The 25,119-nt window shown below is 53.8% G+C and overlaps 6 protein-coding genes across 6 annotated transcripts; 2 read left to right on the top strand and 4 right to left on the bottom strand.

Annotated features, from left to right (window-relative positions):
• Nucleotides 1-4,647: 4,647 nt before the first annotated feature.
• BZA05DRAFT_395334 (ubiquitin-conjugating enzyme/RWD-like protein) lies at nt 4,648-5,760 on the bottom strand. Its single transcript, XM_051483421.1, has 2 exons — nt 5,343-5,760; nt 4,648-5,250 (listed from the first exon to the last, which is right to left on the bottom strand). The coding sequence occupies exons 1-2, from the start codon at nt 5,619-5,621 to the stop codon at nt 5,020-5,022; spliced, it is 510 nt and encodes a 169-aa protein (XP_051340534.1). The 5' UTR covers nt 5,622-5,760; the 3' UTR covers nt 4,648-5,019.
• Nucleotides 5,761-5,795: 35 nt separating this feature from the next.
• On the bottom strand, nt 5,796-9,793 carry BZA05DRAFT_395332 (uncharacterized protein). Its single transcript, XM_051483420.1, has 8 exons — nt 9,507-9,793; nt 9,333-9,431; nt 9,199-9,278; nt 9,061-9,146; nt 8,456-9,004; nt 6,524-8,404; nt 6,117-6,468; nt 5,796-6,061 (listed from the first exon to the last, which is right to left on the bottom strand). The coding sequence occupies exons 2-8, from the start codon at nt 9,333-9,335 to the stop codon at nt 5,926-5,928; spliced, it is 3,087 nt and encodes a 1,028-aa protein (XP_051340533.1). The 5' UTR covers nt 9,336-9,431; nt 9,507-9,793; the 3' UTR covers nt 5,796-5,925.
• Nucleotides 9,794-9,980: 187 nt separating this feature from the next.
• Nucleotides 9,981-12,163, top strand: BZA05DRAFT_473313 (WD40-repeat-containing domain protein; the record flags this gene model as incomplete). The annotated part of the gene is made up of 3 exons (XM_051488062.1): nt 9,981-10,019; nt 10,580-11,529; nt 11,587-12,163. 3 exons carry the CDS (start codon nt 9,981-9,983, stop codon nt 11,969-11,971), a joined length of 1,374 nt encoding a protein of 457 aa, XP_051340532.1. The 3' UTR covers nt 11,972-12,163.
• Nucleotides 12,164-13,362: 1,199 nt separating this feature from the next.
• Nucleotides 13,363-14,632, top strand: BZA05DRAFT_473312 (uncharacterized protein). The gene is made up of 3 exons (XM_051488061.1): nt 13,363-13,780; nt 13,836-14,195; nt 14,262-14,632. Exons 1-3 carry the CDS (start codon nt 13,690-13,692, stop codon nt 14,333-14,335), a joined length of 525 nt encoding a protein of 174 aa, XP_051340531.1. The 5' UTR covers nt 13,363-13,689; the 3' UTR covers nt 14,336-14,632.
• Nucleotides 14,633-16,379: 1,747 nt separating this feature from the next.
• BZA05DRAFT_276322 (glutamate-cysteine ligase-domain-containing protein) lies at nt 16,380-19,275 on the bottom strand. Its single transcript, XM_051480284.1, has 8 exons — nt 19,067-19,275; nt 18,908-18,980; nt 18,655-18,720; nt 18,423-18,571; nt 18,233-18,358; nt 17,429-18,162; nt 17,059-17,369; nt 16,380-16,980 (listed from the first exon to the last, which is right to left on the bottom strand). Exons 1-8 carry the CDS (start codon nt 19,075-19,077, stop codon nt 16,477-16,479), a joined length of 1,974 nt encoding a protein of 657 aa, XP_051340530.1. The 5' UTR covers nt 19,078-19,275; the 3' UTR covers nt 16,380-16,476.
• A 2,973-nt stretch (nt 19,276-22,248) lies between these two features.
• BZA05DRAFT_276365 (uncharacterized protein) lies at nt 22,249-23,389 on the bottom strand. Its single transcript, XM_051480285.1, has one exon. It carries the CDS (start codon nt 23,302-23,304, stop codon nt 22,363-22,365), a length of 942 nt encoding a protein of 313 aa, XP_051340529.1. The 5' UTR covers nt 23,305-23,389; the 3' UTR covers nt 22,249-22,362.
• Between the last annotated feature and the right edge of the window lie 1,730 nt (nt 23,390-25,119).

Genomic DNA, 25,119 nt, shown 5'->3' with positions numbered 1-25,119 from the left:
CCGAGGCTATCGTGGCCTCGCTGCAGATAATCGCCCCACGCTTAGGCGGGGGACCTGTCAAAATGTTTTTCCGTTTCTCGGTGTCGGCGAAGTTCGTGGGACCGTTACTGCAGTCGGAATGGTGGCTGGCGACAGTGCGCGAACCGCCCAGTTGCAGGCAGCTGTGTACCGTACACCGTTTACTCCCATCGGTTCCCCCTCCCATATCCGCAGTTTCCTCTCTATCCCCAGATCTACTACTCGTAGTTAGTCGAGTCGAAAGAAGCCTCGCAAGCTGGAGGAGGAGGCGGCTTGAAGCGCAAAAACAATAGGTTTGCCTCCTTCCTCTCCGCGCCTTCCCCAGACCCCGCATTCGCCTAGTTTAGCGCGCCACCTCCCGCAGCTACCGGAATCCCCCCGTTCAGCCGAATTGTATGCGGGCCAGCGGAATATCTATCACCCTGGGCTTAGATAAATACTCTGTAATCCGGCGACTCCGGGGGGTGTAGGACGGATCGTGAGGGTGGTGGGAATGGTGGGACCGATGCTGAGTGCCGTTGCAGATGAACGGTTACCGGGGACTACATACCTATCATGGTGGCATGCGGATGGCAGTGAACGTGCAACGCGAGACTAATCATGGCCGCTTTCTGGAAACGATTCAGAATCAGGCGACGGGAATATAACATGACATGTTCATTGTTTCGGACTCGGACTTCCTCCCAACTTCCCAAACACGTTCTGTGCATCGATATCTTCATTCCGCAGACCAACATGAAGATTTGGTGTTGACAAGCCCCGCTCCATCAAGGCCTCGATCCTCAAGCCAAGCCAAGCCACTGCACTGGAGAAGCATTTCGGCATCCAACGTCCAACGGGCTGGAACTACGTTACTCTATGTACTAGAGTAGTGACTACCGTAGTAGCTCCCCAACTTTAGCTCCCAGTTCCAACCCAACCTTCATGTACTCTACTCTATGATACATACTAAGATCTGCGTCGCTTGAATTGTCTGGGACCTTGCATCAGCATCAAGTTTCGCCGAGGCGCGGGGAAGTGTGTCTCTCGACCAACCCAGAGGACCGGACAGGCGATCCCGAGGCAATTCAGGCGGCCGAGCAGAGTACCGAAGGAAAAACATCTGATGGGGTGCCTACAGTTTCGGTGGCGATCCATCTCGGCACCCCCGCGAGCTGATCGGAACCCAATGTCCGTTACGCATCATCCACACGACAACCACTTCATGCAACGGCTAGAGTAGGTACATAGTTCATGGCGGTACTCTAGCCGGAGGGCGTGTGGCGTCCGGGGAAACGGATGGCGTGGACACCAGGCTAGGAGGAGGAGGCGGATGGAATTGCCGTGCAGAAGAGGTCGAGATGGCGAACCATTCAGGTACTGCCTGTATACTCTAGTGAGTAGCGGTGTTTCCACCAGTTGGGGCCAAAGCTGGAGACAGGTACTGGAGTGTTGGTATTCCAGCTAACGGGAATTCTGGAGGTTGGATGGTTGGATATAGTTACATACGATTGTCCAGTCTTCATGTAGAAGTGTTGCTTAGGCTAACTAGATATCTCCTTCAATGTTACTCCACTACTAGTTGGGGATGAGAATTGGGAGAAACCGCCATGTTCCAGCTCATATGTAGCCTTGAGCTCGCCAGGCACCTAAAGAGCTTGGAAATACACTGAATGGGTACCTTGTGGATCACTCCAGTCTACTCTTTCCCCGGACCACGTCGATACCTACCGATCATCACTACCAACCTCCTCGATTGAATCTTGAGCGAAATCCACAGTTGATCCGAAGTCAACTGGGCTCCACGACGACCATGGTCCAACCTGAGGCTTTTGGACCGTCTTGTGCACGGTGTCAATACTCAAGAGCTTCCTGGTGGAACGGTTCCATCCAGCTTTCAAAGCCCTCTCCATCGTCTCTGGCCAGGCCAAAGCGGTCGAGCTTCACTGTCAAGCCGTATAGGTAAACCCCATCTACATCTCGAGAAGAAAAGAAAAGCCACAGCCCAACTAATACTCCACTAGTAAACAATCGCTCGGAACGACAAAGAAGAAGGATTCCCATCGAAACCCGAGCCTGCATCCTCGGAGCCCGAGCTTCCTGCCGCCACTTTCCGACGAAAACGAACCAAACGGAATCCTCCATTGAGTACCTATTGGCCGTTCATTCCCATGGAATACCGGCCATAACCTTAGGATTTCATACTGTACGAAATACCAATCATTCCCATGGCTCGAGAAGGAACTGGGAATCAAATTGTGAGTCGAATGTAAGTTAATCCTGCAGGCGGGTGACAATACTGATAATACCGCCATGCAACCACATGACCATGGCTCAGAATTTCAAGCAAAGCGGGTTCTGAACCGGTGGAGATAAAACGAGGGGGAAAGGCGAATGATGATCCAGTGTTCGGGTTCACCATTGTTGAATTTACATTCGCACGCCGCACGCACGCATCCTCCCCCGCCTCGTCTCGCCCACCCTCCTTGCAGTGCCCATCGGTACTGTAAACGCACTGGGTATGCAATCGGCCCCATGCGTTCCCAGGAACCTGCTGTCGAAGCGAATCTGGAGTCCGGGCATGCCCGAAGGTGGTTGAGTAAGGGAGCTGCGGCCCTGCGGTGCACCGGCGGTCACTCATCGCCAGTAGGCCACGTGAAGGCCTGGGGAATGCCTATTCAGACTCGGGTTCGAGGAACCATATCACACACCCAAGTTCGACATTGGAGGGCACTTTTTCACGAATACACTACACAGGTACTCGAATAACCACGGTTCATCGTCTCTATACATACTCTCCTCCTCCGCCTCCTCCTCCTCCTTCTTCTCGTTTGCTGGTTAATCAGCAGACTCGGCTAAACAACATCCCGACTTCTTAAACCACCGGACCAGATCGCCGCTTACTTTCTACCTAGCAGCCCACGCGAGTGCAAGGGCAAGGCGGAATCCATGGCCATGCGAGCTCCAGCATGTATGTACGTACGACCATCGAAATAAGCCTCTACATACCAATTGTATATCTCCGACTCCGGAGTCCGGATCTCAGGCTTCAGCCACGATCAATATAAAGAAGGTAGATCACGGTTGTAGATCCGCAGCGTGCAGTATGTGTGTACCTATTTGCTTTGTTACTCGTTACTCCAGGGTCCAGAAGTCTTCTGTTTCCACTGTACGCGTGTTGTGTAGTTACGTAGATACGGCAGTTGGTTAGCTAGAACTGCGCATTCAGCCTTGCGTCGTATGGTACACGATGCGCATCCATGTCTGGCCTACAATATAGAGTATGTAATTACAGTAGCAGATGTCTCACGCACGGCCAACCTCACGGAGGAGATAAATACGGCGGCCCCAAGTCCCAACCCGCTCTCCTGCCATAGATACCTCCACTCCCGACTCCGCACTCCCGACTCCCCACACCCCACAACCCACAACCCACAACCCACCTACACACCCAATCACCATGTGTTTCGGCAGCAAATCCCGCACAGCGAACAAGGCAGCGCTGAAAGCGGAGAAGAAGGCGCTAGCGCGGCGCGAGAAAGCGCTCAAGGACGAGAAGAAGGCGATGGCGCGGCGCAGGAAGGAGATGAAGGAGGAGAAGAAGGCGATCAGGAACTACAGGAAGAACGGAGGGAGGAACGGGAGGAACGGGAAAGGGAAGAATGGGAAGAAGGAGCATACTGTGCTGTGGCCGGATATGACTGGGTTGGCGTGAGTACTTACCTGCACTGGAACGGAAAGGAAGGGGAAGGAGGAACGTGAGGCTAATGGATGCGTAGTGATCTTGGTAGTGGAGGTGGAGGAGGTGGAGGAGATGGTGGAGGTGGAGGAGGTGGTGGAGGTTGTGGCGGTGGTGGTGCTTCATAAGCTTGGGGGGATGGTGGTTCGTATCATACATAATGTTTCTTCGACACGGCTTTGTTTTCTCCAGGCAAAGGCCATTGCTATTGCCATTGTATACTAGTATAGATTTCTCAAGCGTCATTCTCCGTCACTTATCAAGGGAGGCCCGTTGGTGGCATGATGTGCAATCATTCAGCCACCCACTATTACACACTGGTTTCGAGATCCTTTGGTTTGGGGCTCCAAGATTCCGAGTCTTGACACTCACCAAACAATTCTGTCGAACGGGTGGGATCCGCCGGGCATACAAGATGAATGACTCCTTATAATAGGTACTACACATCAATAAAACCTGAAGATCGAGTAAGTACATAATGTTTTCGGAACCGCTTGGGAAGGAACCAAAGTTCTGCCAACTGCAACTTAAAATACATATCTTGGAAGAAACGGATAGGAATGGTGTGATTACCGGTAGGAAGGATACGGTACTGGTTATGGGCAGGTTACAGAACCCATTGATTGTCGTGCTTTCCATGGGCATGGCTGGGTATGATCATACAGTACTTCTACTAGAGTGCTTTCCGCAGCGGGCGGCTCTGCTATTCGTGGGGTAAGTTCAGGTCAACGTACATACCTTATACTTGTAAACACAATCGTAGGTATTCCTCCGCTGCACACTCACACATCCTGTTCCATCGAGAATGCACCTATGGGGAATCATGAAGCAGGGCAGTAAGGCGCGGCTAGTGTCGTCGACACCCTCGGAGGCACAAATAAGGCTGTGCATGAGGAACGAGACCGACTGGAGCCATAAGGACGTCCGGAACGATCTGATTGATGATATGCCGGACAAGAGAGGATAGATTTATGGAAGGCTTGAAAGATCTCACCCTCCCTGTGCTATGCCTAGTAGCGTGATATGCACTGCACTTGCATGTATGCTGAATCGCAACATCAAATCCAGTATCGATTGAGCTTTCTGTATGCAAGAAAAAAACATCGCCAGTAACGAAACCCCCGCAAAGCCCATATATAACTCGGAGTAAACTCGACATTACAACGCACGCAAAATCAAAATCAGACCAAACCAAACCAAACCAAGCCAAAAAAACTTACAAACAAACAAACAAAACTCCCCTCCCCTCCAACTATGCCGCACTGTAGTTGTAGTTGTAGTAACTACCATCCCGTAGTCGGCGGCTTCCCCGCAAACAGCACGCCCCAAACCCTGACCAGACTCTCGTAACCGACGGTATCGCCTACCCTAAGCACCGCCGCGACATCCACGTTCAGCGGACTATTCGGTTCCGGCTGTGTGAGCAGGTGGCTTATGGCCGTGAGCGTGGTGCTGATGGTGTACGCGGGGGACCACGCGGTGCCTCGCAGGAGATCGAGGCAGATCTCTCCCGTCTACATCCCCATCATCATCATCATGATCAGCTCGCGCTCGCTCCTGCAGTGGGGGCGCACACATCTACATCTACGGTAAAAAAAAAACTGACCTTAAGGTGGATGTTCGGATGGCAGCACGGAGTTTTGAACACCATTAACGGCGGCTTGTGCGGGTACTGCTCCGGGATCTGGATGTCGATTGTCCAGCGACAGCCCTCGTAGATGGTCTCGGGCGCGCCGAGGAGCACGGCGCTCCAGTGTAGGAGGTCATCGTCGTCGATGGGGCCGAGCGATGCCAACACCGGATTCGGCGATTTCGCATAGTCTTTGATTTCTTTTAGGAGACGTTTCGAGGCGTTCATCGAGTTGGAGGCACTGGAGGAAGCCATGATGTGGTAATGGTCGTGTTTGGTGAAGTGGTTGTAGGTGTTTGTTAACGAGGTGAGCGTGCTGGAACAACCACAGCGACAGGGACGCGCCCCGTGGCGTGGCTGATTGGAGCAGGGGTGCACGTCATTTGTGGCGAATCGCCACCATCAAGGTTATACTCAAGCAAGGTATCACTCGGCTTTGTTCTTATTGGGGGGAGAAATCTTCTCTAACGTAGGGAGTCCCACCCAGAACAACAGCTCATAAGAATTACAAACAAGCATGAATTCACGTTCCAACGCATTCTGCAAAACACCCCTAACTCTACCTCAACTTGATGCAGACAAAAGGAACCTCCACGTCTTCACCCGACTGGTCGTCCACACACACCTCAAAGATCAGGTTCTTGGTGTGCTCCGGCACCGGAACCTTCGAGACAAACTCGACGAGCTTGCTCATCCTAATTATATCGTCAGCAAAATGTCCCTCGTATCTACAGCGGGTAATAAACTCACTTCAATCCGTAGCGCTCTTCCCTCTTCTTTTTGGGGAAGAAGCTCGCGTAGAGCAAGCTAACGCCAGAGCTCAACATGGTCACCTCCAGACCCTTTGACTCCATGTCGTTCAAGAACTCCCGGAGAGTGATGTCCTGGTCGTACTGGAATCTGTCCCACAGCTTGTCCAGTTCGACATCTCCGTTCTTTCCGACGTACTTGCCCTTGGGACTGGCAATGGGTTCACTAAAAGCCAGGAACGGCAGAGCAAGATTGATGAAACCGTTCTTGTAGTCATCAAGCTTGTTCTTGCCGTCGATGAGCTTGTAGAGCTCGAGACAGACGAGACCAGTGACCAACGAAGTGGTCGTGGCTGTAACATTTATCAGTTCCTATTGTATCCAAGGATCCAAAATCTCACGACTTACCAATGGCGGGAATGATCTTGCCAGCAATTCCCTTGGTCTTGTGCTTATCGGCAATAGGGATGTTGTAGTTAAGGGCCCTCAAGTTGGACGCGGCAGTGATGAAGTCCATGTGGTGGTTGGTATCGTCGTCCTTCTCGAACTCTACCTTGGTGAGTCTATAGCCGGCTAGGGTGTTTGGTGGGGGCAAGCTGTCAACGAGGTTGTTCAGCTCGGTCTGGTCGTCGAAGCTGGACCCTTGGTTGGCATTTGGATCCGGCTCGCTGTCATTCGCCTGGATCCTCACGCTGGAGCTCGGCGTGAACTCAGGAATGATCATGTTGTCGAGAACCTTTCGGTAAGTGGAATCGTCAATGTTGGTGCCCTTAATACCATAATTGAAAGCGTGCAAATTAGCCGCAGCCTTAACGAAAAGCATGTGCTCCGGGTTGGAAACGTCAAACGTCAAGGGGTTAGGTGCCCTCTTGGGTCCGCTCCAGAACGGGGTTCCCGACGAAGTCACGGAATCTTTCGGGAAAGTGAACAGAAGCTGCTGGATGTTGTTATTGTACTGTTCCTCGAATTCTTTGCGAGCCCAAACAATGCACTCCTCGAATGTGATGGGTTTATAAGAGACGAGGTAGTCCTTGATGGTCTGCAAGATTCGCTTCTGGTCGCCGGACTGCTTGAGGGTGGACTCGAGGAAGTTAGGCTGCGAGAGGTACAGGTTCACATTCTCTGCCGACTGGACGAAGTAGTTCTCAAACACGTCACGAGCCCAAGCGATGGTGTGCTCGATCCTGTTTGGGAAACTTCTCAGAGTGCACATAGGGAAGGACTGCTCCGGAGGATCCTGGGAGCTCGAGTAACTCTCGGTTATCCTAGGCAGCACCACTTGCGTGTTTCCCTTGGTCCCGAGGGTACCGCTCTCGAGAAGTGGCTTCATGAAGAAAACGCAGCGGCGATCGACGTAGGTTCGCGCTTCAACATTGTCCAACGCATTTGTAACTCCGTCGAGCTCTTGCCAGAAGTCCTCGTTGAAGACATTCTCCGTGTCCTGACCCACACGATCCCTCATGGTCTCAATCCTGCCCTGCAGATCCGGATTCATCGCCTGCACGGCGGTCGCGGCGCACTCGCTCTTCAGCTTTCCAACATCAGCCGGCCTGAAAAGGAACTGTCGGTTCAAGTTGCTCTTCTCGATGGTGTCCATGTCGGTGACCGAGATCTTGCCCTTGGGACCAGTGCCCAGACCGATCAGTGCCCAGTTCTTGAGCATCTCGCAACCGATAGCACCAGCTCCAACCAAGAATTGCTTCATGTTGGCGATTTTGTCCTGGAACTCCTTTCCAAACACAGCAATCTGGCCATCGTAACGAGTACCCAACGGCTTGCAAGTCTCCTCGGACCGAGTGACAGAAGTCGGCAAACTCTCCAAAGAATCGAAGTACATGTACTGGACAATTGGTCCAAACTTGCAGGACACGCTCTTCAGCACCTCCTGGGCTGCCATTCCGCCGAACAACGCACACATCGGAGACAGGTAACCCATAGCCTGGAAAGAAAGCTCGTCGATAAGCTTCTGGTCCAACTCCGGCTTTGCATCCCCGTAGGTCTCCGCGATCTTGGTGGCAAGGCCGAACACTTCAGCGGCATCCTCCTTGTTCATGGGACGAGGCAGCGATCCACGTGCCTCCTGGAACTGCTGAACCGCCTGGAAACCAACGTGAAGCTGCATCGGCCTGTCGAACTTGGCGTAATCGGAGTAGACGAACTCTGGTGCGGCGAGCTGTTCCGCCAGAGACTTAAAGTTGATGATCTTAGGCTTCTTGACCTGCGTGAACTGGCCTCCGCGCACGTACATTCCGTAGCTCGAGACATCGCCGATGGAAAAGGTGTACGGTCCTGCAAGACGCGATTAGTGAGAGTCACTGTGTCGCAGGAAGCATGCCATACCCTTGACTTCCACCTTAAACTCTGCACCGTTGATGTTGTCCATCCCTTGAACCTCACTGAAGGTGACATAATCGTCGTCCTCCAATCCGTGTCGACTCTCATCCAGAGCAGTGACCAATCCTGTCTCGTCGATCCCCGCCAAGATTCCGCTCACCGGGGTCTCACCAGTCGGATCAACGACCGCAAACTCGGCACCGAAATCGCAGAAAATGTTTCCGAAGAGACCATGGGTGGTTGTGGATACAAAGGCGATCTTGTTTTGGTGACAAAATTCGTTGATCCGGAGCTGCTCGGACAAAGGATAGTCGGTCAAGACAACTGCCTTGTATTGCGACAGCTGCGACAGATCTTGGCCAAGGACATCTGACGGGGCGACTTCTACTGGGGTGTAGTTGTTGAGCTCGGCCAACCGGGGGGCGGAAACCTCGTCTCGTCGCTTCCCCACATCGGCCTCGCGAAGGAAGAACTGTGCCGACAAGTCGGCGATGTCGACGGCGCCCGGATCGTAAAGGGAGATGGATTTGACACCGGCAAGACAGATGTTTTTTGCTGTGGCAAGTTAGCAGCCCCTCCCCCACGTAGCATGGCCTGGTATGCGTCATTACCGATCTCGACACCGAGTCCCTTGAGTCCAACGATCAGAATATCCGACTGACTCATGCGTTTCATCGCCTCATGGCCAAGCACGTATCTAGTGATTGATCAGTAGGAGCTCCATTCACGACGTCGAGTGAGATAAGTACAGCTGACGACTGTAGAGTCCCTCATCGATGGTAGAGCTCGGAGCTTCGGCCGGCGAATCGATCTGCATCTTTGTGGTATCCTAAATCCATAAGCTCGATATTCCATCAACCCCATCATCCTGACGGTAGTCTACCATAGTTGCGAGCTTCTCCGGGCGAACGAGAGTATCGTTCGAAGCCTTTCTTTTCGACACTTTGGAAGACGTTGGGTGGAGGCGAGGTGACGACAGTGACTATCAAGCAAGGAACAGTTTAGCAGAAGCACGGAAAGTCAAAGCTGCCGACAGGTCATGGAGGGGAAGCGTTACTGAATAGGCGAACGATGATTTGTAATGTGCTGAAGAGGTTGAAGCCTGGGAAGGGAAAAGAACGCGTTGGGTGATGGAGATCAAGCAGCTTCCATTACGTTACACACATGCGGGGAGAAGGGCACTAACATTGACGCCCTGCCGTACAGGGCTTAGGGTTGACATCTTCATGGACTGTCACGCGAAGCATTGAAGGAGGATCAGTGTGGATTCTTTCATCTCGGAGTTCAGAAGCTTGCTAAATTGCGGAACATTGTAAGGGCTTATGAAATTCTATTCAATAGTGGACTACTAGTAGCTACTATATGTGTGTAGCTTCCAACTTCGAACCGCGGGGAAACGAGTGGTTTTGGCACTCCACGAGAAGTCAGAGTTATGGTTAGCTTAACTAACGGTGGAACCTCTCAACAACTACAGGGTAAAATAAGTGAGAGTGAATGAGTCCTGTGAGGGAACTCATATTATTACCGAAAAATGGTAGTGATGCTGATTATGCCGAGTCAATACTTCAATGTATGCATTGACATTCCATTGGGTTCGACGTTGTGATGAGGGATGAGCAGATATCCCCCTCCTAAACACACATCCCCGCTCTTTTTTGTAGGGGGACGAGCTGGAAAACGATGGGCCAAACCTCACGCGGTAACGGAGGGATAAGTGATGCAACGCTGTGGTCACAAGTGTCTCTAGCAGTGGAGAGAGGAAGTGAATAAACCTGCCATGACTTCTAGATCACGGTGATATCATGACAGAGAAACTTTTCATCCAAGAGATTCCGGTGAATTAACGACTTCTCCTACTCTACCAATACACATGGAAGTGACAGTTTCGGGCACCACGAAGAACTATCACGAGCTTGGCATGCGATATCACTCGGCTCAAAATCAAGCCCGAGTTGAACTAGGCTTTAAATTCTTTAGCGTGGTTACACCACACTGAATAATTTCAATCAAAAGTTTCCCGCACTCAACATTTCAATCCCGCCTCCAACAACCGCACACCATGGCAAGCTCTCCCCGCCTTTCTTCTCGCCATCCTCTACCGTAGTTACGTCGTTGCTAACAGCATGGTAGAAAATCAAAGCCCTCTCCCGCTCGTCCGAAACCTACAACCCCACCGGCACCACGGCGGTGGTGCAGCCACGCAACCTGAATCCCGAACTGCACCCGTTCGAGAAGGCGCGTGAATATACGCGCGCCCTAACGGCGACGAAGATGGAGCGCATGTTTGCAAAGCCCTTCATCGCGCAGTTGGGCAGCGGCCACATCGATGGTGTCTACAGCTTTGCGAAAGACCTGCGGCGGCTGGACCGGGTCGCTTCTGGTTCCGGCGATGGTGAGGTCAAGATCTGGGATCTGGTGGATCGGAAGGAAGTTATGGCTGTGCATGCGCATGAGGGGATCGTTAAAGGACTGTGTTTTACATCTGTGGGAGGCGACAGCAGGCTCCTGTCGTGTGCGAGCGATCGTACGGTCAAGCTGTGGGATCCTGAGCAGAATGGTACTGGGAATAATACGCCGGTGGCGACGTTCTTTGGTACCGGTGCGTTTAATGCTGTCTCGCATCATCGCACCGATCGGAATTTCGCTACCGCCTCGTCTACCGTCGACATTTGGGATTGGAGCCGACAGAAGCCGATTACTACGCTGCAGTGGGGCGCCGACACCATCACGACTGTCAAGTTCAACCAGAGCGAGACGTCTGTGCTAGCCTCGGCCGGCGGTGACCGAACGTTGATCCTGTACGACCTCCGCACCAACTCGCCGCTATCAAAGATTACCACAGCCTTGAGGACCAACCAGATCTGCTGGAACCCTATGGAGGCGTTCAATTTTGCGGCAGCAAACGAAGACCACAACGTTTATATATTCGATATGCGCAAGATGGACCGCGCATTGAATATCCTCAAGGACCACGTCGCTGCGGTCATGGATGTGGACTATTCGCCCACGGGTGAGGAGCTGGTGACGGGAAGTTACGATCGCACTGTGAGGATCTACAAGGCGAGGGAAGGACATTCTCGGTAGGAAAACCTCCCATCCACCGACCAATTGTTTGGGTGCTAACTTGAACACTACAGCGACATCTACCACACCAAACGCATGCAGCGTGTCTTCTCCGTCGCTTTCACTACCGACACCCGCTACGTCCTCTCCGGCTCCGACGACGGCAACGTCCGTCTGTGGCGCGCCCAGGCCTCTGAGCGCTCGCACGTCCGGTCAGCCAAGGAACGTACCAAGCTGGAGTACGACGCCGCGCTCAAGGAACGATACAAGCACATGCCGGAGATCAAACGGATATCTCGCCACCGCCACGTGCCACAGCCGATCAAGAAGGCTGGTGAGATCAAGAAGGAGGAGCTGGCATCGATCAAGCGCAGAGAGGAGAACAGGCGGCGTCACTCGAAGAAGAAGGATTCGCGGAGGATACCGCAGAGGGAGGCGATGATTGTTGCGAAGGAGTGATGCTGCAGTCATATTTTGCATATTTCCTGTTGGCGTTTGGGTTTGCTCAAAAGTTCTATCTATTGTGCAGAGATGAGTGGTGGTGGTGGTGTAAATAATGATACATGAATGCGTCGATGTCAATTGAGGAATGTTCCCCACGTGAAGTGTAGGCAAACCACCTAATCATGAGCTGGGTGGAGAGCGTTGGGGAACCTACATCGAGCTCGCGGCCAGCGGTCAGGGCAGTGGGGAGTGGAACAGGTTATGTAACTACGATGATCCAAAAGGTCGAATGCAATGATGATTAAACAGAAGCCCCTAATCGCCCCTCGACTCGAGAAACCACCGTTACATGGAGTTAAACCCCGCCATTCCATCTACAAAATGTAAAGATAATAAACATCTCAACTCACGGTCACGCCGCAGCAAAAAGAGTGATGATGTCTGCCATCTCGGCCTCAAGGCGGTGCCGCCCAAACAACCTGCCCAAATCCTTCACATCGATCTCGAGACCACCAAGGTTTGCCTTGAGCGAACGAAGGGGCAACAACAACCGCTCAACGTGGAGCGGTTTTCTCTTCTCTTCCTTCCTTCCGTCCCGCGTTTGGGATCTCCGCTTCAGCCTTCAGCTCCTCCAGCTCCTCCAGCTTCGAGACGTACACACATACCTAAGGTTTCTTCATCTCGGGACAATAGGCACACACACTCCATCTCCTCCGGGTACCTATCGCTTTATGGGGTATGTATGTTTGTGGATTGGTGGGCGTCGGTAATGCGCCAAGAAAGCTCTGCCACCGAGTCATCCTCAATGGAAACCGCTTTGCCCTCGTCGATGTCTTGATACATCCCCTCTATCCCAATGGACATCCTTTGAAAACCGCATAGATTGTTGGGGTGCGAAAGAACACGTCTGTTTAGGTAGAATACTTAGGTCGAGGAGGTTTCTGGAGGCCGTGGGGGCGGAGGTGGTGAGGTTTACTAAGGGAAGGTGGTCAAACGATAGATCTGGAGAACGAACATGTCCGTTGAAGGCGGGACTGCGGTAGGAACGAGTGGTTGCCGTTGTCGCCGCCCCCATACAGGTATGTGTTGGATCCAGCTAGTCATAGCACAGCACCAGATGTGGATCAAGCTCGAGCAGCCGATTCGGCCACGAGAGTTCCTTGTACGGGAATGTTCGATCGATGCCTTCATATTATCTAGTGTTGAATGGCTGTGAATCGTGATGAGAACACCTACCACCGTTCACGATCGTGCGGAATCACATGGCGCCTGCCTGTACGGTAGTATGATGTAGATAGATGACGAGGATGAACTTCCTCTGCAGCGGGTCAATGATGTTTCCAGACTCTCTTTCCCTTTTGGAGTCGGCACTGCCTTGGTTTTTCCCGGTGCTGATCTAGGGTTTTCCCCCCTTTGGCGAGCTGCAAGGAAAGCTTAGCTCAAAAGCCCGTCCCGGTATTTACGTCATACTATGATATGACATCATGCGTCACCACAAACTAAGTGAGACATCAAAGGAACAAGTACCTACAGACCGTAGATACTTGGTATCGTGAGAGACAAGCTTCTGCTGTCAATCTCTATAAAGACTTCTTTCCACCCCGGGTTCTCTTCCTACCATCACACAACACAGCAGATCTTCACATCTACAATCCACACGCACAACACAAACTACCTCCATACCAAACAACCAAACAACCAAACACACCACCACCACACACACATCTACAATCATGTCCGCCAACAACCAGCAGCCTTCTACCGTCAAGTCCTACGTCGACTCTGCCGCCGCTACGGTTCAGAACGTCGTCGGCTCGATCACCGGTATGTCCATCCTGCCCCATCCATCCAATTATATCCCTAACTAACCCATTCCCAGGCAACCCGATTGACAAGCAAGCCGCAGCCGATAAGCACGTCGCCGCTGACGCCGAGCGTGACGCGTCTCGCGCAGGCGCCAAAGCCGGCCCTCTCAACTTCTCCACGTCGGGCGTAACCGTCGACAACGAGGACCGCATCGGCGGCAAGAAGGACCAGTTCGTTGGCTCGGGCAAGGAGTTTATGGGCAACACCCTCGGCAACGATGCGCTGGTCCGTGAGGGCCGCCGCCAGAACGATGAGGGCCAGGGACGCGAGGCCGCCGGTCAGATTAAGGACTATGTTGGTGGCGCGGCTGACAGGGTCACTGGCGCTATCGGTTCGGTCGTTGCGGGAATCACGGGAAATCCTCAGGCTCAGAGTGAGTTTACTACCTACCCGACGGGTGATGATGGTGAAAGGATGTGGACTGATGCGTAACGAATAGGTGCCTACCAGAGCCAGCACGACCAGGGAAAGACCAATGTGAGGGGTGTTGAGGCCGACATCAACAAGCAGTAGATAGATTGTTTTCTGTTCCTTGCATTGGGGATTGGGGATATCAGGCGCTTGAAAGGTTGATTGCTTCTTCTGACTGATTTCGTCACGGTGTTTTTTTACCTGTCTGTTCTTTTTCTTTTCTTTGTCACCATATACCAAGTTCGCAGTACCACTGTAGAACCATCACATTGATCCCTCACGTCACAATGTCATTCCGTCGATTCTATGGCAACGCGGAAGAAGCGAATAGGACTTTCGGGCATACAGGATTCAACGTGACCGGAAACGGCCAAACACAGAATAGTATAAAAAACCAAGAACACCATCTCGTTCGATCCATGATCACTCACCACCGCAGGTCCGCAGCGGATCTTCCCCAAGACGGACCGGCCAGGCATCACTCGCATGCCACACCTCGCAACCTCGCAACCTGCCACCTGCCACCTGCGACCTGCCACACCACAAGTCACCCACGGACCCCCAAGCCATCACATGACATCAATCCAACAATCCATGCCATGCCATGCCAGCGGCCAGTAGCCATCCACACACGCCTCGATGCATCGGGAGCACGATAGTCGAGCCCCTCCGGACATCGTCGGGAAGCACAAAAGTGCAAAAGCTCTGTCCCCCTTCCCCTCACCCAACCCGCTCCCCGCCTACCGACATATGACCATGGACCTAGGAGCTCAAACATAGATTGGACGGTAGTTAGTTTTGCTCGCAGCCAGTTTTGCAGCCAGCCCAGTCCCGTTCCGTCTGTCTGTCTTGCGAGCGAGCGAGCGAGTCGCGGCCAACACGACACAACACACGACACACGACACGACTCTGGACTTGCGAACCAGATGACTGGGATCCGGGGAGGGGGAGTGGGTCACTTGTGGGTGTGGGTGGGTGGGTTGGTGGGTGGATGCCAGCAAATAAGTATGTAACGGCCGGAAGCGGCAGGGACATGGGCGAGATTGTGGACAGCACGCTGCACAGCTGCGTTGCGAAGGTGCAGAGAAGGGGGGTATCCGTAGAGATGCTATAGAGATGGTGCTCTATACCCCCCCCTCCAACCACCTCTCATCACCCATCACCCGCTGCCTGTCAGTTCATCAGTTCGTTCGTTCGTTTGTAGAGTAGCCCCGGTGGTGGCCGGTGGGGACCTACATACATACTGGTCAAGCTTCGAACCCGCAGGAGCATCCCCGTTCGCCCTCTTCCCCCTCCCCATCTCCCCATATTTCGCAAAGCACCCCCAGGCCGCACGGACCGGTCCAGAACGCCCAGCTGATACTACCCCTCCCCCTCCCTCGCCCCCCGTCCCTCCTCCCTCCCTTGTGCCTGCAGCCACCTACGTAATTAACCTATCCGTCCGCCCCCCAGGCTCCCCTCCCCCGCCCCGTCACGTAAATACGATAGCATACGATCCCGCATACCCCCGCAGGATCGGAGCGGAGCGTTGTGATTCGTCGAGCGCCCCCAGTCTCTGCAGGTCTGTAGGTTCGTAGATATTATGCGTTCTCCCGTTCCGATGCGGGATGGGGGGTGCGTTTGATGTGTTGATGTGTTGATGTGGTTGGTTTTGCGTGCTGTACCAGTGCAGAGCCAATGCAGAGAAAGTGCCCAGTGTGCGGGGGCCGGGGATGGGGCAGATTGGTGGTGAACTATTGGACTGAGTGTTGGAAGCGGTGGTTGGCGATCCGAGAGACAGAGGGAGGGGGGGGGCGGTCGATGGGCTGCGGTGGTTGAGAGGGAGATGGCGAGTCATGGCTCGTGGAGCAGCGTACCTGATGTGATGTCCAACTCCGACCGCATACTTGGCAGACAATCGATACATACAATACTAGTAGGTAAGCGCTTTTTGGAGCACCGGAAACACATCTCTTCCCCGTCGATGGCTTGTATCCCCCCTTCTGAATGCTGCGGAAAAAGCAACACACTCGCAGCAGAACTCCGTCAAGAACCCATATGCAAACACTGAACTCGGCCAAAAATCATTTTTTATGCACTTGTAATTGCACCTTCGGGTTACCGTTACTCAACAGGCTCGTCCTCACAAAACCGAAAAGAAAAAAAAGAAAAAAGAAGGAAGAAAATCTATCATCTAAGTGTGTTGTACGTCCGTCACATCATCACCATTCACCCGGTGTCTACTACCTCCCCCCATCCGCCCCCTACTCGTCCCGACGTCCCAGCAGCTTCTCGCCTAAACCTTCCAGGTATCCGTCGCACCCCAGCTTCTCGACCGCCTTCATAAGATCGTAATTGATGCGCTCATTAACCACGCTGTCCTTCTTGTATTCCGGGTGCGCCTTGACAAACTCTCTGATCCATGTCGCGCCCGTCTGCAGCTCCCCACTGGCACGCTTCGACACCAGCGCCAGGTACCCCGCGAGTTCACAGCGCGTGACGACATCCACATTTACCGTGTCGAGATACGAGTTGATCAGCGGTATCAGTCCCACGAATTCGCCGGTGCCGTTCATGATCTCGTCGATGGTCATGAGCCCGTATTCATCCTCCACTGCTACAGGCGTTACCGGCCGCGTGGGTGCACGGCTGCCCGACGGTGAGTTGCGGTTGGAGATGGGCGCTGGGGGGAAGAGGTTCTTGCGGAACCAGAATTTGTTCGCAAGGACGGCGTTCCGGTAATGCGCGGTTGTCATGTTCTCATCCACCTGCAAAGGCCCATCAGTATGTGCCCTTCCTTCTTATTCTTACAACGGCGTACGCCTTTGGCAGGAGGTGCAGCTAACCTTGGAGATAGGAATGTAAAAGTTCAGGCCATACGAGAGCATCACTCTGGTCAGCAAGACGATAAAGATGGAGAATGCAGCATTCTCAAAGTCCGTCATCTGGATTTCCATGCTTCGGAACTCAACACGCCAGCCAATGTTTCCGCCTGGTGGTGGAGGTTTGAAGCGCATGTGCTGCCAGTTTGTGGACTGGAGGTTCTCAAAGTGGTCTGCTTTCCCCTCTGGAGCCTCCTCCAATGTCTCCTGGAAGATGACAATGGGATCCCGAATGAACAGGTGAGCGAAATGTGTCGACAGCCGTTCATCCATTCCTTCATGAATGACTTAGCAAGGCTGATCGCATGATAAATACGAGGCAGAGGGGGTATACCGTTGTCTATTAGCCTCTTTTTGATGTCTTCGTCGACCACCAAATCGAGGTCGTTGTATTCGGGGCGCAGGCGGGGGTCCTCCGACAGATAAGCAGACACGGAATCGTACCGCGACTTAGGAATCTTCCACCGGTTGTTCTCCAGAGGCTTGATACCGCGCTCTTCCTCGGTGCGGTCATCGACAGCCCCAGAGATAACATTCCACCGCACGTCGACGTCGGCAAGGAAGCCCTTGAAGACAGGGGCACACGCCGTCAACGCCAGCATGATGGGCCCGAGTGGACAGAGCTGATCGTACAAGGTGCGTGCTTCGGTGATGTTCTTCGCCTGCAGCGTGATCTGCAAGCAGCAACAGCCCATTCCGAACCCCATTGCGTCCATGTAGATGTGGCCTTCCTTGGCTGCGCCATTCCTCACGTCGTCATCCTCCGGGTACAGATGTCTATCATAGTCTATTGTGGGATCGTTGAAAGGCTTTGGCGTGTTGTCATCGTAGAACACGGGCATGTTGATGGCCACCTTGCTGCCCCTCCGAGACCTGATATTTGCGGCCAATGTTGGAAAGCGGATATGTGGGTTGATGCATTCATCGGGAATGAACTGGCTGCGGGACTGGGGCCCGGTCGGAGGGTAATACGGGTTGGTAAACACACCCTTCGTACCGAGGCGGGGGAAGGACGGAATGGTGATTGGCACTTCGTTCGCAGCCATGTGCTGCTTTGCGATGGTTCTCCTGATCCACACAACGAACGATGAGCAAATGTCCTCCTGCACGATGGGTCGTGTCGATTGCAGTCCCTTACCGAAGTTTCATGTTCGGCTCAACACTCAGCAGGTCCTTCCACGCCAGCGAGAAAGGCGCGCCGGGAGTGGCCTCGAGCATGAACCGGCCGAACTCGGGGTGGAAAGTCGGCAGCGGTTCTGGTTTTCTGTCGCACAGCCTCCCATCAGACAATCGCAACAGAAGGCACGTTATGGCAAGGTCGGACAGACTCTTGTAGAACATCCTGCAGTTCCGGGACGCCTCCACCGGCGGCCCTCAGCTTGCCATCGGCAGCCAAGGCCTCGAGGATTTCGGCTTGCCTCAAAGAAAGACATGCATTTTTTGTCTCTTCGTCGAAGGCAATTACGAGGTACTCGATCTGATCACGCAGGGTTGAGGCATGTCAGCTTCCTGCGCCGCTGAGACACGAATATATGGAGGGGGAGGCGGGATGCCACAGACCTCATCACCCCACAGCAAAATGTCTCGCTCGTTTCCACGATACGCATTCCATATTTCGAGGAGTTGCTATTACAGAAGAAACCGTCCCCGAGTCAGGCGCCACATCACACATATATTCATTCGTGCGTAGGAAGAATAGGAGAATTATTTTTTTCGTATTTCGCCTTTTTTTTTCTTTTTTCTCTCTCTCGGGGGGTTCGCAACACGATGGCACGAAGAGCGCGGACGGGGAGAGGGAAAGGGTGGTGCGTACCTGGATTCCGAGAGTCCGCACTTGGTCGGCACGCTGCTTCGCATTCTCCCAATCAAGCGGAGTCCCGAGAGCCCTAAAGGAAAGAGTACGGGTGAGTTTCCGAGTTTAAATTGCGGGGGATAGGCGGGGAACGGGATGGGATGGGAGATGCAGCCTTACAGGAGGCCCATGGTTGTATCTGCCGATTTGAAGAGCTTGGGAGGCGGGTTCTATGGTATGGGTATCGATCACGAAAGAAGGAGCCGGATGCCGCAATCGATGGGGGAGGGATATATGTAATGGCCGAGTACGCAGTTATTGGGGGCGGGGATCCGATTGAGGTTGCTGAGTGATTGCGGCTCAAGCTAATTTTCGGTAGGCGGCGGATGTCTCTCGTTACGGGCAAAACAACGTGCCCACTAGGTCGTTGTTTATAGGAACTGTAGTGGGGGACGGGGTGCGAGTTGGCTGGATAGAATGGATGAATTTCAATGAGCACTTTGAAGGAGGATATAGGTAGGTGACTGGAAGCTTACCTGTAGATGGGAGATGGGGGGGCTAGTATAGGAAGTCAAGGCACAATTCAACGAAGCAGAGGAAGTCAAGGCACCATTCAACGAAGCAGAAGCAGAAGCAGAAGCGGCAGAGCTCTGGAATGGACCCGGAGTTGGGCTACAAACTCTGGAGGGAGAGGGTGGAGTCAAACGACCTGGCTCGAAGCCCGCTTACCAATTCAGAGCCGGGCGTTTTTTCTTTGATTCCACCGAAGTCCGCTGATCTCCGACGAGCCACCAGCGACCACTTCCCTACATATACGCGCTCGCAACTGCGGGACCGGTTTCACTCTATCTTACCCCACAACGCGCAACTCCGCCGCCGCGCACGAACCTTCCTTGCTGACAGTCGATGGCCGATTCTGCTCCGAAAGAGCCCCCCCTCCCCCTCCCCGATTACATACGGTCGCGACGAGTACCGCTGTTTGGCGATTCTCGTTGCACGCTCGTCCTTGCGTGCGGCTCGGTTCGCAGGCCGTCGCTTAGTTACTGATCAATAAGTACTGAATTACCCTACATGCTCTACGGCCTCCGCCCGGCGCACGTGGCATCCTCACACTCTTGGCCCGGAATTGCGTGCTAGGTGCGTCGTCGCCCCTCTTCCCCCGTGAGCAATGCGATGCCGAGCAGAGTCATCCGATTGCGTCCTCCTTCACTGGTCGCTGCTCCACACACAGCGCATCTCAAAGAGCCGCGACGCGAAAGGACGGGTGTCTATGCGCACGCACTGCTGATTGGAACGATACCCGTAGTCATTTCCACATCGCACGCCGCCGCACGCCACTCTCGTCGCGATTGATTAGTGATCGATCCGTTAGCGCGGCTCGGGTTGTTCCGCAGCAGCACCTGCGGTCCTGCGCCTTTTCGGATCGCCGCTCGGCGGCTATCTTCGGCGCTCGGTCATGGCGGCATCGCCGATCCCACGCCCTCGTCTATCGGGATCCCGATCGGGCGATCAGCATCCCGGTACCACAGCACCCGAGTGATTGGACGTGAGCGTCTCGTCGCTGCAGCCTCCCGACAAGTACGAAGAAAAAAGGGCTCGGTATCACGACTCCCCAGCGGTCAGGAGCACATTTCCATCCGGGGTAGCGGGCTGTGCCGGCCGAAATTTGAGGGTCTGGCTTATCTTTACTTACAACCTCAACTGATGATTCCCCACGTACCTATCGATGGATGGCACTGTAGATGCGTCGGGGCATGATGCCATCTTCCGCGATTCCACGGCAGTTGGACGATGGTCGAATCACACGATAGGGTGCTAGCGAGAGCGGTCGTTTGACGGCAAGAACTGTCGACGGTTGCCTGCGTCTCTCCGAAAACTATCACGTCTTGTTAGGCTCGACACAGCTCGGGAGCTGGGAGACTCGACACTGGGGAGGGAGGGCTGGTCCTCCATCATATCATAATTCCCCCCTCGGAGCACCTATTATAGGGAGGGGTTCGTATCTATTAGGAAATTGTGCCGAGAAAGCAACCATCTCTCGGAACACAGGGAGGAGTCACAGGAGCAGCAAAAAAAACCTTACTATTGCCAACGAAGCTTCGATACGTGTTTCCTCCAGGGGCGAGGCTTTTGGCACGAGTTGATACCATGAATCATACGTGTGTGATGGTGACCGCGATGCTGTGTGTTTTTTTCTCTGGCCACATGTCAGACATTGAGGGTGAATCCAGGATGGGAGGGGGAAGGGACTTCCTACCATGGTGCTATGGTGTACATACCTAGGTGCGTATACACACATACCCTACGGTTCGATGGGTGAGCACAGCTTATTATATTTGCCTCTGCTATAGCTCTTACTGCCCCGCACCGCACCGCAATCAGCAGTTACGTTCAACGGGGGGGGGCAGAGCGAATCAAAGCTGACCAACATCGCGCCATAGAGGACGCCGGTGGGATCGAGTCATTCGATCCATCGCCAGTGTCTCCACCCGTGGACGGGTGAGCGGGGCGCACCACCAGGCTCCGCACATCGTTCTTAGCAAACGGCGATATCTGCAAAAAAAATAAAAAACTAAGTGACCCTGTGCCTGGGAGGGGGGAAACACAACAAGCACGATGAAGCCATAGGCCTCCCATCGCTGCAATAGTGCTCCTTCGGATACGTAACGCAAGACGATCATGATGACGACGCGGCTGGCACTGTGGGCGGGGTTTCGAAGCTGGCAGTTGTCTCGTGCAGCGGCACTTTCTTTACTCGGTCCTCAAATTTTCGTTTTTCAGCCTGGATTTCTTTCCAGGGTGGTTTGCCTGATGATCGTTCACCCTGCTTTGATTCCGCAGATCATCCTAGGCGGAGAAAAAACCAAGGGATTTTTAATAATAACCTTATCTATCTCAGATACCCGCAAAATTGAGGGCGGGAGCGAGATCTAGACGGCGCGGCAACAGACGACGACGCACTCAAAATCAATGCGCCCTCTGCATACAGCTTGGTACGACGTCGAGCCACAACGCAATCTATTGTGCGGTACGCACGGTAAGGAAAGAATGAATGAAAGCAAAGAGCTGACGCATGATAATACGACTACCCACTTACCCATCCTTCCATACGCCTGCCGCTCGGATCTCCTTTGGGCAAGAATCTACAGACGTACAGGGCATATACGCCGCATGTTTCCCCACGGACACGCGCACGACACAGTCGTACTGCGGCTATCCATCCCCTTCGGCTTTCCGACGATGCACTGAGCCCTACCACGACAACAACTCGCTCACCCATCCCACCAGCAGCAGCAGCAGCCGTACTCTAAAACACCACGGCGCCGCGAAAAAAGAAAGAAAAGAAAGAAAAAAGAGCCGATGCGGCGATCCTCTCACTCGCATGGATCGAGGGGAAAAGCGGGCAGCCGCGCTCACAGCTTACTTCTGGTTGTTACCGAGCGGCACCTCGCACCGGCATGTACCGGACCTCTCGTTCAGCTATCTCTCCAGCGTCGTCCGCCTGCCACCAGCCACCAGCAGCCAGATAGATGCCAGGCGCGGCGGACAACCGCGCCTATGACTCGGCAGTTCAGTCCACGGCAGCACAGGACCCGACTGAACTGACTGCCGAAGGGGAGGGGGGACGATGGGAGGGAGGGGAGAGGAAGAGAGGGGAAGAAGGGAAGAAGGGATAATAGAGGGTGGCTGCGTTGATAGCTACCCCCTCTCCTCCCTCCGTCCCTGTGCGGGATGCTGCGTGCATGTGTAGTAGGGGGCCAACATAGGGCTGCTTGCTGCTCCGCTGGAAATTTAGGACCCCGTGGAACAAGTGCCGACATCGTTCCTCGTTGTTGAGAGGGAGGGGAGAGGAAGCACAGTTGTTGGTAACGGCTGCCCGCCTGGCTTTCCATGTACTTTGCTTTTAACTTTGTGCTTGCATTGCTTGCACATTGCTTGCTTTTTGCGAGATCGAGACGCCTCTTCCCTCCCTGCCTGGACGCATAAACGGGTTTTTCGCTCGCTTTCCTTCCGTCGGGGAGGAAGGCAGGGGCCGCCTCGAATGCACGGAACGGAAGGATGGGATGGGATGAGTGCGAGGGAGTGAGTGGATCAGCCACTAGATACCCAAGACTCTCCATGCATCCCCGCCAGTCCCAGTCACGCTCTACATATTGCTCGCCTCTTCCTTCCCCTCTGCGCCCCTCCCCTCCTTCCTTCCTTCCTACATGGATTCGCCAACGCCCGTGATGCTCCCGCCGTACCCGACGTACCGGAACACACAAACATATCTCCACACGAACCCCCGCACAGGGTTCCAGTCTGGTCCAATTACACAGGCAACTACCGGCCCCCCTCCGTCCGTCTATAGCCCGCCCATACATACGGCGATTATTGCCGGTCCCATACGGTCCCCAGATCTCCTCCCTCCCCTCCATCCTCCTCCACCTTCATCCCTTCCCAAAAACGTGGTCCGCCCATTCACCCATTTCCCCAAGTCACAACAAAAAGTAAGCACTAATATCGCCCCCCCCGCCCACCCGCCTACCCCGACCCTTCCGTTCCAGTTCCAGTGACGTGAATGGGCCGATTGACGGACTCCTGCACTCGCTCCCTAGATCGCCCGCAACCGCAACCGCAATTTTTTACGAGGAATTTGCTTTTTTGGCGGTGGGATATTTGGGTATACATAGCCCTGCAGGACAATCGGCATGCGCGGCGAGACGGGGACGGCTGTACGTAGGTGGAGTAGATATGGTAGTTGCATATTCCAGAATCCTGAATCCTGAATCATGACTCTCGCTGGGAGGGGTGAGGGTTTGAGACATGAATGAACGAGACCGAGCAGACAGGCAAGACATGGCTGGAATACCCCTCCGAAGTCCTCCACATATCCCGGTACTATAGTGCGAATAGGTGGCCTACCTATGACCTACCCACCTATGACCTATGACCTACCTACAACTGACCAGCGGAGCACCCGGTATCATACTAGAGTACTATGTAGAGTATAGTTAGTGACAATGTAAGAGTAAGACAGCCAGCCAGCCAGCCAGCCAGCCAGCTGGTATGTTGCATGTCTGCTCTGCTCAGCCAGTACTGTGCTCAGCTTAGGTGTGGAGAGTGGAGAGAACCTGGCCTGGACCACTCTTTCACTCGTGACGGGAACAGTTGTGTAGGGTCCTGTACATACATAGTGAATCGCCCCGCCGGGCCAGATCATACATAAGTAGAGTACATACATGATCCATCTCGGTGGTGCTATACTCAATTTACTCAACTTGGTGTGTCCAACTAGTCCGTCCACGTCGGCGGAGGGGACCAGGTTTCGCCGGCAGTGTGAGGTGTACAAGTACTGTACAAGCGGTCAGTTCGTCCGTCCTCCGTCCGTCGACGTCTCGGAGGTGCGTGGGGGGTGGGGGAGTTCACAGACAGCAACAGCAGCAGCAGCAGCAGCAGCAGACGAGCAGACGAGCAGCGACGTCGTCATCGTCATCTACTGCCTACTATACACTATCATAGTATACTAGATGCTAGATATAGTGCTAGCAGAAGGCCTCCACGGCCCAACAGCCCTCCACCAACTGATAATCCACCAACTGACCATCCACTAACTGACTATCCACCCACCAACAACGCATGTAATATCGGTAGGAGGTGGGAGGTGAGTAGGAGGTGAGTAGCGATGGAAGTGCAGGAAGGCCACCAGATACTCCCCGCCCCCCCGGGCCCGCTTGTTGTGTAGGTGGGTGGTGGGTGGAGCCGTGGGCTTGAGCTGGGCTTTAGCGGGTTCTGTTCGGTTCTGAGCTCGTCTGATCTGTCCAGCTCTATGTATTCAGCTCAGCACTGTTCTGTCCTGTTCTGTCCTGTTTAGCTCAATTCGAATCTGTTCTGTTCTGTTCTGTTCAGCTCTGTCCAGCTCAATTCTATTCAACCCAGTTCAGCTCAGATGGGGAGCTCAGCTCGGTGGGTGCTTTTGGGAACTTTTGTATGTGGGTTGCGTTGGTTATGTTGGTTCGTCTACATACCAACTGCCAAGTTACAAACTAGGCATCCAGCAGTAGCAGTAGCAGACGATCCACAATACGATACGATACGATACGATACAAGCGTGGCCGAGCCCTATGTAGAGTAAGTACATGCTCTAGCCTCCCCGCGAGCATCCCGTAGAGAACGAAATCCGCCAGCTGGCTGGAACCGATGATCTCGTCTTTGTCTTCGCACTGCTGCTGCTACTGCCACAGACCACAGAC

The sequence above is a fragment of the Tricharina praecox genome (assembly GCF_024521635.1).
Source record: "Tricharina praecox strain CBS 144465 chromosome Unknown BZA05scaffold_9, whole genome shotgun sequence".
Classification (NCBI taxonomy): Eukaryota; Fungi; Ascomycota; class Pezizomycetes; order Pezizales; family Pyronemataceae; genus Tricharina; species Tricharina praecox.
Note: the sequence above shows the minus strand (reverse complement) of the source record. Positions and strands in the feature narration are given on the sequence as shown.